Below are 19664 nucleotides of genomic sequence, written 5' to 3'. Positions count from 1 at the left end.
CGTCATTAGTACAGCTTTTCCTGCGGAGGTCATAGCTTCTCAGTCCTGTGTGACAACTTGAATCCCTCGCATGTATTGAAACTACCATGCTCATTGGACCTGCCTCTGACTGTGACATACGGGGGCCTCCCATAGCCTCAAACAATTCATTACCTTTTCCAGGCCTCCATTTCACCTTCTTGCCTAGATATTTTTAGGAATTGCTGATTCTGAGTCGATTTTTTTTTTTTTTTAAGGTACTAGGAAACAGAGGTGAATATAGGCAAGGAGCACTGTTCTGGCCCCCAGAGGGAGAGCTAGATACACAATAAACACGCATACAAATAAATACTGCAATCTGAGGTAGCGATAAGTGCGGTGAGGAAAAATAAAGTAGGAAAGGGGAGAGATGGAAGGTGGTGGCAATGAAGTACCATTTTGGATAATGTGATCTGACATGTAAGCAGGAGAAAAGGAGTTAGCCATGTGATCTGAGGAAGACTGAACTTTCCTTTCTGTGTGGTGGGGCAGTTTTTGAGGGCTCACCCAGTCTCCAGAGGGAGCGGGTGCTGAGTAGAAGCAGGAAGGCTGGTTAGGATGCCACTAGAGTCAACGCAAAGTCCAGGCAAGAGAAGATGAAGATATTTCAAGTGGGCAATGGAGGTGGTAAACAGCAGCTGAAATGTGTTCAGAGATAGTGTCAGCAGGACTAGCTGATGGACTCCATGTGAGATGAGATGAGAGAGAGAGGCACCAAGCATTATGTCTAGGGTTGATACCTGAATTGCTGAAGGAACCGTGGTTTCCTAAAGGAAAGAAAACTGGGGGAGGAATGAGCTGTGAGTGGGTGCCTGTAGAGGGCTCTATTTCAGGTGTTCAAAGGACACTTACTAGACAGTGAAGTAGAGATGTTGAGTAGGAAGTTAAATATAAACATCTAGAGCTCAAGGGAAAGGTCAAAAATAGAGATAACAAATTGGAAGTTTGAATTTAAGTAGCTTATCTTTAAAATCAAGGGACCAGAGGAGATCACCTAGGGATAAATCTAAGAGGTTGGAGTATGGGCCCATCCAACATTTGATGGCCAGAAAGAGAAGAGGCCAGCAAAAGAGGTTAATGTAGGGAACATTCGGATTTTTCGTGCGTGTGTGTACGTTGATGTTTTTCATTGATAGATGCTATAGCTATCCAAAAGCTATAATGGAAGATGTATGCGTAGCCATAGAAACCTCTTTACGCATTACTATTATTATACGTCTTTTAAATTATATTAATCAGAGGCTTATCAATTTTCTTCTCTTCAGATCACTAGCTCTTAATTTTATGTATAATTTATACCAATTATTTTCCATGTTATTAATTTATGCTTTTAGATTATTTTCCTATTTTGCTTTAGACTAATATTTCGTTCTATTCTAGAAATTTACAGATAATTTTTAGATAATTGTTTTTTCATTAATGTCTCTTTTATAAATTGCTTTTTATTAAAGATCTTTCAGTGAGTACATTTTCTTCTAAACACTGTTTTGGCCACATCCCAACACATTTTGATATGCAGAGCTGTGTTTATAGTCCTTTAAAATAGATTTTTATGGACTCTTAAGTTCTTTCCAAAGCCAATTTTTACTTATAAAAAATGTATTTTAATATCCCAAGAAATGAAGGAATTTGTTAATATTCTTATTAATTTCTTCTTCAGATGAATTATGTTTAGAGAATGTGTTGGGAAGAATTCCTGCTATTCGGAAGCTTTCTCATCTAATTTCATAACAATGTGTTAAAATTGCCTTAATAATTGAGTTGTCTAAGTCTTTCCTATTTTTCATTAATTAGTTAAGCTAGTTGACGTCAGTCCCTGCCACCACTCACTCATTTTGGATAATTCTGACCAACAAGAATTCCACTATGGGTCTCAATACCGTATGAGGAGTTTGTGAAGAATGCGGTTGCTTCTTAAAGATTATTTGTGGAGGCTGAGACAGCCTCCTGGGTCATCGCTTTCCTACCGTGACCTCCCCATGCCATAGAGCTTCTGTGCCCTTTCTGGCTGTAATCTCCGCTAGGATTGGAGCTCTGCTCCACCTCACCCATCACTGTTCCTGGGAAGCTTGATTCTACTCTCCAACCCCTCCCACTAGATGAAGAGATGAGCCAACCACAGTTACTACCTGGGGCCTAATGCTTCCTGCATTTGAGGCCATATTTGGGGTCTTTTCAAAGTGCTGAATTCTGCCAAAAAGAAATCCATGTTTGCCCCTGGGCTCTACCCACCTTGGAAAGTCACTATACTGTTAAGTCTAATTCTGACTTCCTTCTTCTGCCACATCTGAAATGTTAAAGCTCTAGCGTGCCTGCTACCTCAACTTGCCAAGGTAGTTCACATCCTGATATTGTGCAGCTCTCAACACAAATGCACTATTTTGTCACTCTCTCCAGGGTGGTCTGGGTTATCAGAGAACCAGACTAGATTAACACCTGGGAGAGAATATGGAGAGGGAGCCAGAGGAGGCTGGGAGAGTCATCAAGCACAATGGACGCCTGACCTGGAGGGAAGGAAAGAGGGAGAGAAGGTGGGTGGAGGCATTTTACACTACCACACAGTCAAGGAGCCTTGGCAAGCCAGCAGGGAGTCCTCAAGCTGACGTTCTGGGCAGAGGAATCCCTTGTCTCCAGGAATGGGCGTGCCTTAGATCCCATGGGAGCAGCCTGTGGTGGCACAGCCTCCCACGGTGATGGATTTCACAGCCCAGCAGCGGGCACTCTCCTCACTGAGTCCATGAACTTGGAGGTCTGCAAGGAGAGTTCTGATGGCTGCCATACTCTCCTCCATTTTAAACACGCTTGCATTAATTGTTTTAGTGCTAAGTTGCTTGATCGAATATAAAATTGTTAAAGTATTCTTTGCATGGTGCCTTTTCCTGATCTTATATCGCGGCTATTACAATTAACAGTTTATGCATTGACACCTAGTACAGGGAATGTCACCTACACTTGCCCTGAAATTTGGTAGTAGTGTCGTAGTTATCTTCTGTTTTAAACCTTTATATTTTGGCTCTGCTTTTCAGTATAGAATGAGACTTTTCCTGAGAGATGAATTTTATCTTCTGAGAAATAGGTGTGGCTGAAATTCACTGTACTGAATTGTTCTCCCTCCTGTACTCATTTTTCTGTTTTGCTTTAACAATTATGCCTTTCCACACGTAGACTGCATTTACATGGACTATTTTCTAAAATGAGTTTAAATAGCTTTATTTAAATCAATTCTACAAAGGTAACTAACAAAAACATTCTTTTCTCAAATTACATTAAACACTGAAAAATTCTGAACGCCTTTCTCTGACATGAAGTTTTGTACTAATTGTTCCACATCTCAATGTGCGTGTGTTTCAGTCATTCTCTTTTTGAGTCTCGTACATGGTTTTGAGTCCGGCACTGTACTGATCATGACATCCACCTAGTAGCTTTCAGAGTGTTTAATGAAATCTTTTCAACATGATTTTTCTACACAGTAAGCAGCTAAAAATAACTTTTAAATGTTATTTACAGATGAAATATGTGGTCAGCAAATCTCTCTCCCTGGCCTTTGAACCTGCGAAAAATCATTCTATTTTTTCTTCCAAGTGATTGATCACTCAACCAGAAAGATGGTCTTTGGGGGAGTAGATTCCTTAAGGACTTAAAAATACTTCCCTATTCCAGGATTTTATGATTTATGTTCTAAAAACTGTCATCATTCTACTTTGTCATCTTTTGAATATGATCAGTTCCTTTTTAGAATCATGTGTCATCATTACACAGCCATTGAAATGAAGGTGGAAGCAAATAAATGTGTTAGCTTGCTCTGTCTCCCTTTCTTTCTCTGTTATTAGACAGTATGTTTTGCGTTGTGAAGGACAGAAACCCAACCTGAACTAATTTAGGCCAAAGGGAGCACCGCTTCCCCATGGAACCCCAAGATGGGAAGCAGGCAGTAGCAGGCCTGTTTTGCTCTCCACTGTCTCATCCCAGCCTCTTCCTAATACTGGCTCCGCCCTCTTCTGCAACCTGGCTTCCTCCACATGGGTGGTGAGAGCTCCAGGGGTGCAGGTTCCTTAATTCCTGCCACCAAAGAAGGAATGACTCTCTTCCTCCAAGTCCAGTTTCAAAAACGCCAAGAAAGAGCTGTGACTCATCTTGCCCACGTCAGGTAGACACTACACCTTCTGCTGCAACTGGAGTGAAGCGGTAGTGATTAGATGGGCAGCTCGGTATGGGCTAGGTGCTCGCCTTTAGCCTGTCATTTGTCGTCAGGACCATAGACTGGGAAAGAAAACCGCATGCACTTAAAGCCAAAGGTTTGCAAAGGGGAAAGAAATATTTCCCCAGAGAAAGCAGTGCTGCCCACAGGTTTTCACCTTCACAGATGCAGCCTGATGCAGTTAATCTTTGTTAGTCTCTTTTATTCTAATCTGCCTTAGATTAATGGCTGTTATGATCCCTCTCATTTCTTTGCTCATAGATATTTCTCATTAGTTACACTTTGATCATGTTTTGGAGTTACAGAAAAGTTAAAAATTGCTCATGGGCTCTTACGCATTATAAAATTGCTTTATTGTGTTAGAATTTTTACTTGCCTCATTTTTGCCCATCTCCTGTCAAATTTAGATATTGATGTTTTTATTTGTTGAGTCTTAATATTGAAATTGTACTGTGTTGCCTAGAGAAAGGAATCGCTGACCAGCGATTCTGCTGTCTTTGATGATATCTCCAGTTAAGCTTTTTTAAAACCATATTTCAAAACACCACCTATCTGAAACACATTGTTCTATTTTCCAGAGAGCCCAAGTTTTATACTGTTTATTATCAAAAGGTTTTTTTTACGCCACTTAACCAGTAGGGATGAAAATTAGCCTCAACAGATCCTACTGAGCGTACCTGAACGTAGTCTGAGTCCTTCGAGACTAAAGTAGGACATCACAGTCTTACAGACCTGACCTCTGAGAAAGTTCACTCCTGCTCTGCACAAACCCACATGCTGCTCTCGTGAGCCCTTGGTCTGGCTTTGTTTTTTCTCCAGCATCTCAGCTAACACACTGCTCCGTGCTTTCAGTCAGCCCCGCCCCTTCTTACCGACTGTCTGTGAGTAAATCATTTTATCAAGCTTGATATAATTGTCTCCGATAAATAGATCAAACGAAGTCCAATAGACTTCCTGTCCGTGAGCTACCTAAGCTTTATTTTGTACGTGGACTCTGGAAATCTATTTTGCCATTTCCTTAATTTATCCAGTTTCTAGAAAAGGGTGTGTGTGTGTGTGCGTGTGTGTGTGTGTGTGTGTGTGTGTGTGTGGCAGGGAGTTCTGTCGTTGAATTTCAGATGAATGAGATCTTACTCTAAACATTAATGACATACCTAGAGAATTGGGACTACAGACTATCCCAAATACAGACTATCAAAGGAAGATACAGCCATACTCAAATATTAGTGTCAAAGTATAAAATATTTACATGGTTCAAAATTCAAACAATGCTTTGAAACATTTTTCTCTCCATCTGTCCCTCAACATCTGAATCCCCTCCACCACAAGAAAGCAATGTTATCGATGTTCCAGTGTATGTTTTTAGAGGTATTTTAAGCATATATCAGCAAATGCACACAAACACATTTTTCTTTTTTGCACAATTGGCAGTACACATCCTACACCTGGCAAAATACCTTGCAGATCACATTCATACATAAGGGTCCCTCCTTTCCCTTGTCCTTCTTCATTGGTTACAGATTATTTTACCATATGGATGTGAGATTGTTTATTTTACTGTTTCCTCACTGATCAATATTTAAGTTGTTTTCAATCTGTTGCTTTTACAGCCAGTGATTCATTTAATAATCAAATACATACATCAATGTCCCTGTGCCAGAATATCTGAATGACAATTCCTTAGAAGAGGAATTGCTAGTTCAAAGAGTATAAGCATTTGTAACTTTGAAAGATTTTATGAAATTGTCTTTTATGCAGGTTATTTTATTTTACACTACTAATTTTCCCACAGTATGTTATAAAACTTTTTATATTTGTCAATAAGTGGAAATGGTATCACAATGTAGTTTTAATTTGCATTGATCTCCTTATGAGTGAAGTTGAGGATATTCTCATATATTCTTATCTTTTTCCCATATTTTCTACTGGGTTGTTCCCCTTTTTCTTACTGATTTTTAGGAGCTCTTGATATATTGGGCAAATCAATGTTTTAGGATATGGGTTGCAGATATGTTTCTCAGTTTGTCATTTGTCTGTTTACTCTGTTTTAGGTGGCATTAACCATATAGCTATTTTTTTAAATTCTTAATATGATTTTTTCCTTTAGATTGCTGCCAAGTTGTCTCTCCATTTATGGAATAACTCATTTTTTCCCCAAATGATAGTACTAGAGTGTTTTAATTATAGCTCTATAATTTGTTTTAGAGGTATAGTTCCTGCTCATTACTCTTTTATTTCATATTGTAGGCTATTTTTCACTTGCTTATATTTTCATACAAAAATTTTAATCAATTTGTCTGGCTTTAAAAAAAAATCTTGATATTTCTAATTGCGATTGTATAATTTCAAATGGGTAAACTTAGGGGAGAATTGTTATCTTCGTATTGTTGAATTCACCTCTCCATTTGTTCACAATTTCTTTGGTGTGTCTCAGGAGCATGTTGAAGTTTTCTTTATGTAAATCTTGAACTTCACATCTTAAGTCTATCCCCAGCAACGTTTTACTTCTTTGCTGCTACTTTTGTAAACAGGATCCTTTTCCTCCATTATGCCCTCTATGGATTTTTTCGTATATGTGAAGGCTTTTGATTTCTGAATATAAATTTTGTACTCAGCCATATTACTTATTTTACTGTTTTTTAGTTTATTTTCTTGAGTTTCCCAGATATATGATCAAATTATCTGAAATTAAGGTTAGTTTTGTCTTCTCCTTTCTAGTCATCTTTTGCACCTGCATTTTTTCTCTTGTCTAATTGCATTGGCTAACACCTCAGAAGTTTTAATTAATTTACTCAGACTTAGAGGGGAAGTATATAAATTTAAACCGAAGGTCTACCATTTCATGAGACACATAGTCTGTGATCCACACTTCAGGAGCACAGGCAGCTGCAAAACTCTGGGAAGAAAGCCTGAGAAAGACAGAAGTCTGGAAAATGGAAACCCTGTAATAAACTCTAAGCAGAGCCAAAAAATCCCTACCTAACCAACCACCTTGCCTCTAGGGAGGGTAAAGACTGATATGAATGTCTACTGACCTCTTCCGGCAAATCTAAAATCAGCCAGAACATGGCAGCTTTGATTGTTTTTTATTTCCTAAGAAGCCTCTGGATCTTCCTGGGCTGCCTGCTTGAAAAGATTTTTCAATATCGTGAAAGTTACTCTTTAAGTTCCACAGTTTTCTTTAACCTCTCTGCCTTTCTTTTCTTCCTTCTCTTTTACGAAACTTCCAAATCTTTATCCCTACCACCTTTTCCTTCCTCAGAGTTTTGGCTGTTCCCACATCCCTGTATCCATAACTATCATCCCTGACTGAGCTCCAAACTCGTAATTCCTTGGAATACGGCAATTGGGAAGTCAGTGATTGCCTTGGCTGGAACAGTTTCCATGGCCAATGGGGAGGAGAACCCATCTTCCTGAGGGTGAAGAAATCAATGGAAAGTATGGGAATAATAACAGTAGATGTGTACTTCTATTTCAGGAAACTTGGCAAGGAAGGAACGAGAAGATTGGATAGTAACTTAATGGTTAAGTAAGAATAAGAAAAATTCATTCACTCATTCATTGTGTAGGGTGTGCAGTGATCAAGCAAATAAATACACCTCTCATTCTCTAATGGCAGAGAGTCATCGATGGGCAGCCCCCACTGCTGTGCTCTGAAATCCTACCCTTGTCTTCATTGGGGGCCGTGCTTCCCTTCGGCGGCCCCCAGCTGATGACTGTGGGTGGCAGGGACACAAAGGCAGGTCTGTTCCCTGGAGAGTCGGGACAGTTCAGATGGCAACTTAGGCTCAAGAGCAGCTCGATAGCCCTGCTGCACTCTGTGAGAACTGAGCTGCAGGGTAAGACTCCATCACCAACCTTCTCATCTGCCCTCTCTTCCTCCTTCACAGCACTTACACTGGCATGGCAACCTGACTTCCTGACCCCAGGGTTCCTCCTTTTTCTCCCTAATATGCATTTTCCCTAAGAAATTTCCTGGAATTCTGATCCCACTAGGTATCTACGCATTATGTCTGGAAGGACCCTGTCTAACACAGAGTGGAAGAGCCTTGAGCATGTTTGAAGGGTAAGAGCAGGAGTGGAAGGAGAATAAGTTATTTCCCGTCTTCTCTCTTACAGATTCCTTTCCAAACTTTCTCATCTTTATCTGTCTGCCAGCCACACGTCCCGTTGTCTCACCACAGCTTTCCTGTCGTGATCTTCACTCTCCCGATGTTATCCCTGACCTTGTCCCAACTCTGACCTTCCCATGTAGCTTGTCAACCTAAGTCAACCAAAGGCAAAACCAGTGCACTCCAAGCTAGCATACCTTTCTATGGTTTTGTTTCCATTGTGGAAAACTTGCTCACTTTCTGATTGCCTATCTAATGACATATTGAAATGGACATTTTCACTGTCGTAGAATTTCAAAGGCTAAAGCTCAGGAAATAGGTGTTAAGCACCACAAATTCTAAAGAACACAACTCTGCAAAGCTTCTTAAAAATGGAAAGATAGTCCATTGACCTGATTTCACCACCCATCCAGGCTATAAAGATAAAAGACTATAGTTACCAGAGAGAAGAAATTCAGAGTTCTGTGGTCCCCTCTCCCACAAGCCCTAAGCAAGAAAAGGCATCTCCAAGATGAAACCTCCACCCACGTCAGAGATGCAGGAGTGGTCGGTTACTTATCCCACTCCCTGGTTGCATGCAAAACCCCAGGGACCCACCCTGGTGCCAGCGGAGGAGCAGCATGGTGACAGAGTTCTAGGAAGAAATGAACACCTACCTATCCTCAGAATTTGAGAAAGCAGGGAGAGCTCTTGCCTCATCAAAGCCAAGGATGAGAGTAAGCCTGAACTCCTATCTCTGATAAGGCAAAAGGGGCTAAGTGGATACCATGGATGGTATGAGCCATTTGAAGGTTCCAGGTCGAAGAGGACAACCTTCTTCTCAGATGAAGAGATCCCTGCACTTTAAGAGGCTGTAAGGTGAATATGGAGTGCAGGAACTGGAGGATGAGCACTAAGCAATGTGAAATGCAGATGTCCTGTCAGGGTATCTAAAGAATCCACAAATGGGCCCAACGAGAAAGATACCATCTGACCCCTCACCCCCAAAGGACATCAGGAACTAAGGAAAGGATAAACAGATCCAGACAAGTAAAAAGATGTCAGCTTCTTTCCCCCCAAACATCCTCTTTCCTGTCCTGACACTGGAAGACTCCGCCTGAGATTGAGGATTAGAGCAGACCAGCAAAGAGGACTGAAAGAGCAAACATTCCCGCATTCCACCTGCAGGGCTCCAAGTTACATGACCAGAGGAGAAGAAACCCTTTAAATGAGATGCAGCACAACATCTGATCACAGGTCTTCATGAACAATGTGAAGCTGTTTTTATATGCAAAGTGGCTAGAACGTGACAGGATCTGCCCTAAATGTCACACAGAGGAAGGGAAGAGGAGAGCTGATGAAGCACGTTAGAAGCATAGTTTGATAGAAAAATACAGTCATTTCCTATTTCTATTCCATTAAATGTAGCTCATTGAATTAATTGGCTACATACAATTTAGAATGTCTTTCCATGAAAAGGTATTAATTCAAAGGCCCAGCCTAACCAAGTTAATGGAAGTGTTCTTAGGGCACTTCAAGGGAGCCCCTATATCTCATTCCTGGTTCACGTCATTGTCCCTTAGGAACAAGGGTCTTCCAGTACCGGGGCCTCCTGCAATCAGGTTGTATGACCCCCACAGACCACTGTATTCTCTACGCCCACTCTTCTGGGGCTCATGCAGGGAGCAGGCCAAGTCCCTCTTAATCTCAAAAGAGTTCTTTGTCATTTGTTGTTGGTACTGCAAGACCAACCATACTCATTCTGGTCTGGCCAATGCTGTGTACATTCAGGAATAGGCAATGCATACTGTTCTATTTAATCATCACGTATAATTTTAAATATTAGAGTCACAATAAATTGATGGTTGCTTGGCAACCAAAGAGCTGCGATTTTGAAAGGAAGCACTCCAGTACTGTTCCAAACAGAACAGCAAGATCTGTTGAAGCCTTCTGAGTTCTGTTGAATTCTTTATGACGGAACCAAACCCTGGGGCCAACTAAGGGAAAAACAAGGGAACACACAATTTACAGCTTAGTTAATTTTAGGAGAGTAGAGAGGAAGTAAATTGCATCTCGTCTCCTAGTTTGGGTTAGAACTGCCCAATTTGAGAACAAGTACTAATTAGCTGAAAGGAAAGCTCAGCTGTGACTTAGCTAAAAATGGGATCTCTTGCAAAAAATTACTGCAAAATTGAGAGTGGTGGATCTCATTCACTTTGCATGGGAAAGGTGGACTCCTACTGACAAAACAATGTGTGGGAAGAGAGTTATAGAGCATTTTGGAAACTTTAAGGCATTTGGTTAGAGAAATGACCAACCAGTTTGCCCACAATCTATCCAGAAATGAATTCAGACTGGTCTTTTTGGCTCAGACTCTTTTGATGAGACTGTCTGCAGCCAACATTGATTTGATCGGCTTAGGGTCAATCTAATAACCAAGAAAATGATCTGGGAATGAGAACAATATTTTTAATAAAAGAAAGGGAAGGGAGACAGACTCTGGGTAATTTGGGAGCTTTTCAAGAGGGTTTTGGGAATGCATGTAAGCTTTGGAGAAAATTTAAGCAACCGTTTTAAAGCCTTACATTAGTAGTCATTGAAAACTATTCAGATGACTGAATGGTGAATTAATGCATATTTTATCTTGAAAATCCTCTGTACTTAACATTTGGTTGAATGTAAAATTGTATTGGAGCAAGGAAGGTAGTTTAGATTTTGATGTTTAAATTAATTAACCTCTTGTGACTTTCTGCATTAGTCATAAAAATAAAATTTCTTATAATGTTGGAGACTCTAGCAGTTTGATGTTGACGTTTCTTAATCACACACGGATAATATACTCTGAGAAGATATACAAGACGCTTGCATGAGAGAGATGGTTTAAGGAAGAGATGGGCAGCCACGGTAGGAGGCAGACTGCTTTTCACTTGCTCTTTTTGTTTTCATTTGATTTTCACTCACTCTTACCCTTTTGTACTTTTTGAACATTGTACCATGTGAATTTATTAACAACTCAACAGAGAAATATAATTTAAAAGAAATGTGAAAATTAAATTTGAAATGCATGGGGTGCACAGCAAAGCAACACGATGTAGTGGAAAGAAAAGATCTGGAATTGTAGACCTGAATTGAAATCCCATTTTGGCCTTTGAGTACTTATGAGAGTGTGGGCAAGTTTTCTCAGAATCTCCGTATCTCCATTTTCCTTATCTTTAATGTGGGTCAGAATACTTCATGTACCTGGTTGTGTTGAAGACAAAGCAGTAAAATAAATCCCTATGACAGACCTGGTCCATGGCCTGGACTCTACCGACTGTGGATATATTATTAATAGCATTCAATATATTTAGCAAGAACAGTTTAATGTAGACCCCCCATGATCCCCACAGAGACAATAAATATGCTTACAATAAACCCAGTTAAATATGCGTATGAGAACTTGGTTTTCCCAGACATGACAATCCAATCTGTGTGTTACAGTTCTAACCATTTCACCAACCTTTGCCCCCAGTTCCTCAGCTCTTCTAGAGGGAATCAATACGGGACTGAATTCCTTCCTGTTATCCTACTTTCTTCAGGCCATAGTTCAATCCAGCTTTTAACAAGCTATTCAACTGTTTTCCTATTCCTGGAAATAAACTCTGTTATGCTCAGGTACTGAGTCTCTCTGTGGATCTCCCTCAAACTATTTTTGAAAATCCAATGCACTTCAGAATGTCTACTATTCTCAAGTTTAAAAAAAAACAACAACAACAAAAACGGGCCCCTAAATTTTCTAATGTTTTTAAACTCCCTTCCCCACTCCTGCAAATGAGCAGATAGATGCTCTGCTTCCCTTTTCCGTCTGACATCCCTGGATCATGCCTCGCAATTTGCTGCGTGAGAGCTCCCAGCTATCACCGCTACATTATTCAGAACCGCCACTAGGTGGGGGTATATACACACTTCTGAGAAGGTCACACACCTGCGGGACTTGGAAATCGTGGTCTCTGATGGTTCTGGTTCTTAACCTGCGAGGGCAGGCGGCAACAACAATTGTTTATTAATTATGTCGGGAAAATGAGATACACAGAATGAGAATGCTTATAGTCAAGTAGGAACTATCTCAAGCAAAAGCTTTCTAAGCTCACCTCCGCTCGCCGTGGTTACCAGCAGTCAGATGCTAACTAAGGGCGCCAGGCGCAGGCCATTCGCCTGCCCTCGCCTCGTTTGTTGCACCTCATGTTCCCACACATGTATAAGACACACCGCGTGAGGGAGGGAGTGGGGGTGCACGCTGTGTGTGTGTTCTTGGTCTGCAGGTTACACACAACCTGGGCAACTATGACACGGGACGTGGCTGGCTTGGGAGAGGCGGCGTGCGGTGGCTATCAGCCTTCAGTTGCAGGATTCCCGTTAAACGGGAGCAAATTATGAAAACCCCCTACCGACACTAAAAGTTATAAAATGGATCATTTTGGTTCAGAAAATTCATACAATGCAACGCCAACAGTGTTTTTCTGTGGATGGGCATTTCATTTATCAACCGTACACATTTAATCACAGCCCTTTGTCCACGCAGTGAAGGGCAATGCTCGGTGAGCCCACGCACTGGTGACTACCTCGCCATAGCAAAGGTCGGGGGGCACCGGGGTGGTGCTTTTGGCATCAGACAGACTCAAGTTCAAATATAACTTCTGTCCTTTCCAATCTGTGTTTCTTAACCTCCGTGGGCCTCATACTCTTCTTCTGTCAAATGGAGACCTTTTGTTAGCGAGGTTATTGTGAGCTTAGAAAGAACGTATGCAGTGTCAGCAGCATGAAGGCTGGAGGTATGCGGTGAGTAGTGGTGGTATTTATTGTTCAAAGGCAAGTTTCACTCTTAAGAAGGTTTGCTGTATCTAATAGTTAGAGACATCTGTATTATTTCCTACTGGACCTCGGGTTTTCTGTCCTGTTGTCAGCCAGCTGAGCTAGTCATCCCTGGATTGTGTCTGCACAGACTCTCTGCATCTTCGTGAGCCCCAGCCTTGGCTCCTCTCTCCCAAGCCTGCCTCCGTGAGTTTTCCCTTGGCTTCTTCAACTGTACTCTAGTTCTGTTCTAACCAGAATCATCTCTTCTAATATTAAGTACTTCCTCTTTACTTGTTCATCAAGTTCTTCTGTCTCTCTGCCTGTACGCATTTCACGGTCGTAAGACATGTTGGTATGCATTCATTGTCTGGTCTCCTTTCTCCAGTTTCCTATTCAAATTTACACCAACACTTAATAGTTGCATTTTAACTCAAGGGAAAGAATTATAATTACAATCCACATAGAAATAGGAGATTGGCCAATTTATCGTATCACTAGACACAGCCACATTTTTTCTAATTTTCTTTTGATCTCTCTGAACTTCTAACACCTTACTCTTGCATGTCAACTTCTTCCAATGTATTTACTTGGATAATTTATACTATAAGTCAACGAGGTCTATCCAGACAGCTTACCCTTTGTCTCCCTCTCTCACACGCAATATTCTGGAAGCATCACCCACCATCAAACCACTTCCTTCCCTTAAGAGGCCCCAAATCACGGCAGCAACTCCTTTGACCTGGTTCTCTGTTCGCTTAACATGGCCTTTGAGCTTCCTGCTCATGAAGAAACAGAACAACTGTCACCACGCTTGTCAGGCAGACCTGTCTCTGAGCTGCGGGCCCCATCCTTCCCCAGCCCCCTGCGCCCATCATGTCTGGCCTGCACCAAGAGGACGCCCATCTTACTATGAGTCTACAGTCCTGTCCACGGACTAATCAACAGACCCCTCCATCTATGATCATTCGTCGATGTTTTTCTCTCTTCTATTTTTATAATAGCTACACTTCTGCTCCCTTGAATATTCTTTCCAGAATTTGACCATAAATCTTTCCCAATTTCTACTGGTCCCCTAAGCAACCTAACCACTTTACAGCATTTATTCCCAGGAACTTGCCTAGTAAGTATACGTGTTCTTTTCCTTGTACTTTTTGCTCCCCAGTTCACCTTGGCCTTAATTCAACACACCCAAGTTTAACTTTTAGCATGGATGCTGACGAACCACGTGAATTTAGACAAAGATTTAGGTCAAAGGAAAGTGTAAATGATCACAGACAGCGGTTCTACCTCTGACATTTATTGAGAATCTGGTGTCTACCTGCTCCTTTAAAGACTGTATCTTTAATTTTCTCCAGCTTCCTAAAAGGTCAACCCTAAAATACTCAGAAAGGTTGGATATCGGGCCTTGGGTCACAACTCAGAGCTGGTACAGCAGAGACTGGAGCCTAAGTCTGGTTACATAGTTCACGTTTTCCCACTAATCATCTTGCAAAGGTAAGATGGAATTCAGGGGAAAGAATTGGGCTGCTGAGAAAGCTATTCTTCTGTGCTTGCAGCTCCTCTAACCAAAGTCGTTTTCTGTTCAAATCTTTGAGTATTCTGGGAGCCTTCAGGAAGGTGGCTCATCTGTGAGAGAGTAATATAATAATCTGGCCGAAGCCAGTTATTTCTAGAACCCAAACCCCTGAAGGGGAAGTTCATGCTTATAAGATAACTTCCTGAGTGTTCTCGTGGTTGGTTGAGTTTCACAGAAGCTGCATCTTCTATGAAATGTCTATTTAACATGACTAGTAATACATGCCAAGAGATTAACCTTGAAGGAAGCCAGGTCCCAGCTGAAAATGAGCTGAAGAACTCAGGGGATGCCTCACTTTCTAGCTGATCACGCTCACTTCTTTTGAACACGAAATCAAACACGACTGATTCTGAGACACTTTCCTTGATTTCACCCTCCCCTGGCCGAGTCGGAGGCTCCCCTCTGGGCTGCCACGTCACGCTGTGGGGGACCCAATTACAACACGCTGCTCACCGACCCGCCCCTCCAGTGTGAGCTCCCTCAAATTATATTTCTGTTCAGTTTTGAGAATGATTATCCATATCAATAATACAGTGTAATACTTCAATTCGGCACAAAGAAATAAATATATATGTTGATATCCAGAAGGCATCGGAGTTTTAATTATATACCACGCCCCTCTTATTCCTTATCTCCTAATAAAAAACAGCATAAAACAACATTTAACATTTTAATTTGCATCATATACCTCAATATTGATGTGTCATTAAGTATGGATATAGAGGAAAAAAGTAACCTCCTTTCTTCAAAGCCCTTCCTCCCCGGTAGAAAATAAACAGGTAAAGTGGATGTCTTGTCGGGGGTATGTAACAGATACTATCTGGGTAAGCCTTTTACTTTTACCAAGGAACTCTTCCAGAAAAAGACCATTAAAAACTTTCCTGCTTGGAAGTAGTATTCTCTCTTGTTTTGTTTTTGTTTTTACTATGAGCATATGACTAAGAATACAAAGCATATGTTAACAGAGGCCAATGTTTAAGTAAAAACTGCAACACATTCAATTGGCATATCTCAAAGTATACATAAGACTTATCTTTCAGTGTGGTAATTACATGTGAATAAGAAGTTCAAATAAAGGTCTATAATTAGTTGGGTTTTTTTTTTTTCGATATCTGTATTGGTTATGTCTACGCTCAGTTATGAGGAGCAGAGAGAAAAAGAGAGCAAGAAGCTACGAGGCTTCACAGTACATGTGTATTACAGGGTGTGTGTGTAAGAAGCTCACTTCAGTTGTGCAGGAGACACCTGCAGCCTTGGAAATTAGAGGCTCTAGTCTGTCTTCCAGCTCCCCGTGTGAAGACAAAGTGGGCATTCTGGTCGCAGGGCGGGGGCAGATGGACGGTGTTATGGACTGAGTTTCTATCCCCTTAAAATTCAGATGTTGAGCCCTGAACCTCAGGTTCAGCTATATTTGGAGATGGGGTCCCTATGGAAGTAACTAATTTTAAATGAGGTCATACAGGTGGGGCCCTGGTTGGATAAGATTGGTGTCCTTGATAGAAGAGACACCAGAGCTGTCTCTCTCTCTCTCTCTCTTTCAATATACACAGACCAAGGAAAGGCCATGTCAGAGAACAGAGAGAAGGTGGCCCCCAACAAGCCACAAAGAGAACCCTCATCAGAAACTCCGTTGACCATAAACTTGATCTTGAACTTCCCAGACCTCCTAACTGTGAGAAATACATTTCTGTTGTTTAAGCCCTCCAGTCTGCTGTGTTTTGTTGTGGCAGCCCAAGCAGACTAATACAGATAGCAACCTTCCTTCCTTCAGAATCAAAGGCCAAACAGAAAAGCCTGGGCTTTGAAACACAAGCGATGTGTGACGTCCCATCACTAGTCCCTTGACCAGGAATTCTCCTTTTCCTCTCATATCCTAGTCTCAGCGTAAAGGAACTGCCTCCTCTCTCTTTTGATTCATCTGAGGAAATAAGCAAAATGACTAGGACCTTCAGAGAGGCAGTCTGGAATACTGCATCCCTGGAGGTACGGGAGGAAAATGGAAAAGAGGAGGAACAGGGATGCGTTAGCAGTGGGAGACCACAGCCTCGATTCATGGTCAAGTGGGGTGAAGGGGAAGAAAAAGAGAAACACATGAGAACCGGAGAACAACGGGAGAGAGGAAAGCGAAACAAGAAAGTTGGCGGATGAACAAAGGGCAAGACAGGCAGCGAGCAAGAGGCCTGGGTGACAACAGGCTGAAGAACCGAAGAAACTGTCCATGAAGCCAGTGGGCCTCTCTCCTCCGTCCTCCTAATTTACCTTCACCGGCCCAGGGACAACTTAGGCCCTACACAGCCTTTGTGAAAATTCAAAAAAGGCGTCCTCTCTGGGTTAGGATTACAAAAATGGTATTCCTCTAGTGAGAAAAGACCTCGTGAAATGAGCTTTGGGAGCAGGGAGTCCTTTTGGTCAGTCCTGGACCCTCTCCCAGGCCAATAGAGTCCCGCGAAGGCTTGTTGGCTGGCTAGCAGAGCCTGGGCGGGACTTAAGGCCCTGGGCAGGACTTACCCCCCTCCTCTGGTGCCTGTATGCAGTGCAAGCCACTCAGTCATACGTGGTGGTCTTGCCTCTCCTCACCAGATGGGAAGCCATCCTCACACAGTCCTCTTTGGATCCCTAAGTGGCCCCATCAACCCCCTGCTGGGCAGCTCAATTACGCACCCACTTCAGCGCTGGCAGGCTGTACTGAGTGCTATCATTTAAGTAGACACCTTTCTTCAAAGCCTTCCCTCCCACATTATGTGAAATTCCCACAAGTGCACTGCCGAATGGCCATGGACTTGGGAGTTGAGAGGATAGACAGCCTCTGGTTTTTTAAATTCTCCTCACAGAGTAGACCTAAGGAAAGGCACTGGGACACTTGGATGTGGGAGACAAAGAATCCAAAGGCATCACGAAGGCGGAAGTCTGGGTCTGGGAGCAGTCTGAACAGACACAGTTGCTTTAAACAGCTGTAAAATACAGAATGCTCTCTCTAGAATTACTCATTTATTTTCTCTATCCCATACATGCCACCAAAGGAAGAGGTTTAAGAAATACCCTGAAGTTTAGCAAAATAACTTTTTTCCCATTTCTATTCCCAAATATTGTCGTCTTTTCTATGTCACCAACATTTGCAGAATGGGAAGCTTTCCAATCTCCATATCACTACTCTCGATTGGTTCCGGGGCAAAGTATAAACACTATTTTTACTTTGCAATCGCAGTGGGGCCACAATAATAGGATACACAACCAGGGCAAAAGAGAACCATGGGGTATTTAAAATATACGTAGCTCTCTTGTCAAGAAATCGCACAAACATAGAGAAAAAGACCTAGCAACAGTTGCTGAAGAAACAAAGTGAGCATGTCTCCCTTTGCAGTCTGATTAGGCCAACTAGGTCACCTCACCTCCACCCCCACTTCCTACCTCCCCCAGAAAATACATTTTCAGAAATGGATTGGAAGCAACTTAATTGGGCTGAAAGAACTTTACAAAAAAAGTATGCATCTCCTTTCTCCAGCTCCCCCCACACCACAAGGATATGCTTCCTTGAGTTCATCAGTGGAAGTAAGCAGAAACTGAGGCTACGAGATTCTAGCGGGCAGAGGGTGGGTTTCATTTTACCTGCCTTGTCTACGTCTATGGCATGACCCAGCGTGGTACCCACGATTTGACTTTTGTAAGGATGACAATGGTGACAGAGTGGTGAGGGTTTCCTAGGTTACTGAATAATCCGCAGTCGGGGTCATACCACCTAAAACTGACCCAGAGAACAGTTAATCCTCGAGGAGTTGACAGCAGCGTTTCACACTATCTCGGAGGGCCTCTTTAACTTTGTCATTCCGGAAAGTGAAGATGAAAGGGTTCAGGAAAGGGGTTAACACGGAAATCAGCAGGGAAACTACCTTATTGTACTCAGCTGCCTGCGTTTGCTTGGGTTTCACGTAGAGGAACAAGCAGGTACCATAGCCAATCATGACAAAGGTGAAGTGGGAAGCACAGGTAGAGAAGGCTTTCCTCCGGCCAGAGGCTGAGGGAATCTTGAGGATGGTGGAGATGATGTAGGTGTAGGAGACCACTGTTGGTGCCAGAGAACCCAAGATTATGAAAATGGCCATTAGAAAAAGAACGATCTCTGTGAAAAGAGTGTCGTCACAGGATAGTTTCAACAGTTGCCCTCGGTCACAATAAAAATGGTCTAACACATTTGATTTGCAGAAGGTAAGCTGAAATGTGGCATAGACTGGCCAGATTTCAGAAAGGAACCCAAACACCCAGGACACAATTACCACAACGTTGCAGGTGCGGCTGTTCATAATGACATTGTACCTCAGAGGGTTACAGACTGCCACGTAACGGTCCACAGCCATCGCTCCCAGTAATGCAAACTCTGTGGTCCCCACAGCGAGGTACAGGAAGAGCTGGGTGACACATGCTGCCAGAGATATTGTCTGCATCCCGGGGAGCAGCAAGCCCCCAAGCATGACGGGGACGATAATGGATGTGACTAGGATCTCCAAGGCAGAGAGATGACCGAGGAAGAAATACATGGGCGACTGTAGCTGTTTACCGACACAGACGATCACAATGATGACCGAGTTTCCCATTAACGTCACTGAGTAGAAGAAGAAGAAGATCGCAAAAAGAATATGGTGTAGTTCTTGGGACCCAGCAAAGCCTAAAAGGCAGAACTCAGTGGCACTCGAGTGATTGCTCATCATTGAGTCCTCATTCCTGCTCCTTGTGCAACATAGATATCAAAAGAGAGGCCACACTGCTCCACGTGGTCCTGCTCCCAAGACAGAAGGAAGACAGATTAGGATGAGGAATGATTTTCTACCTGACGATCAGGTGAGAGGCCCTACTACAATGCGCCCTACAAAGCCAAACCTCAAAGCTACCTGGCTGCAATGGGTGAACACACCTTCTTCTCTATTGGAGGGAAGAAATCCTTCCTTGTCTTTTT

At 42.3% G+C, this 19664-nt stretch overlaps 1 protein-coding gene across 1 annotated transcript; it reads right to left on the bottom strand.

Annotated features, from left to right (window-relative positions):
* Window positions 1-18474: 18474 nt before the first annotated feature.
* Window positions 18475-19419, bottom strand: LOC117018355 (olfactory receptor 9A4). The gene has a single exon (XM_033099322.1). The coding sequence runs from the start codon at window positions 19417-19419 to the stop codon at window positions 18475-18477; it is 945 nt and encodes a 314-aa protein (XP_032955213.1).
* Window positions 19420-19664: the final 245 nt, after the last annotated feature.

The sequence above is a fragment of the Rhinolophus ferrumequinum genome, chromosome 26, assembly GCF_004115265.2.
Source record: "Rhinolophus ferrumequinum isolate MPI-CBG mRhiFer1 chromosome 26, mRhiFer1_v1.p, whole genome shotgun sequence".
Taxonomy (NCBI): Eukaryota; Metazoa; Chordata; class Mammalia; order Chiroptera; family Rhinolophidae; genus Rhinolophus; species Rhinolophus ferrumequinum.
The sequence above is the reverse complement of the archived record's forward strand: the minus strand, read 5'-3'. Positions and strand labels throughout refer to the sequence as shown.

Coding starts and splice junctions, on each gene's coding strand:
- LOC117018355 (XM_033099322.1), bottom strand. CDS start 19,419: ATGATGAGCAATCACTCGAGTGCCACTGAGTTCTGCCTTTTAGGCTTT.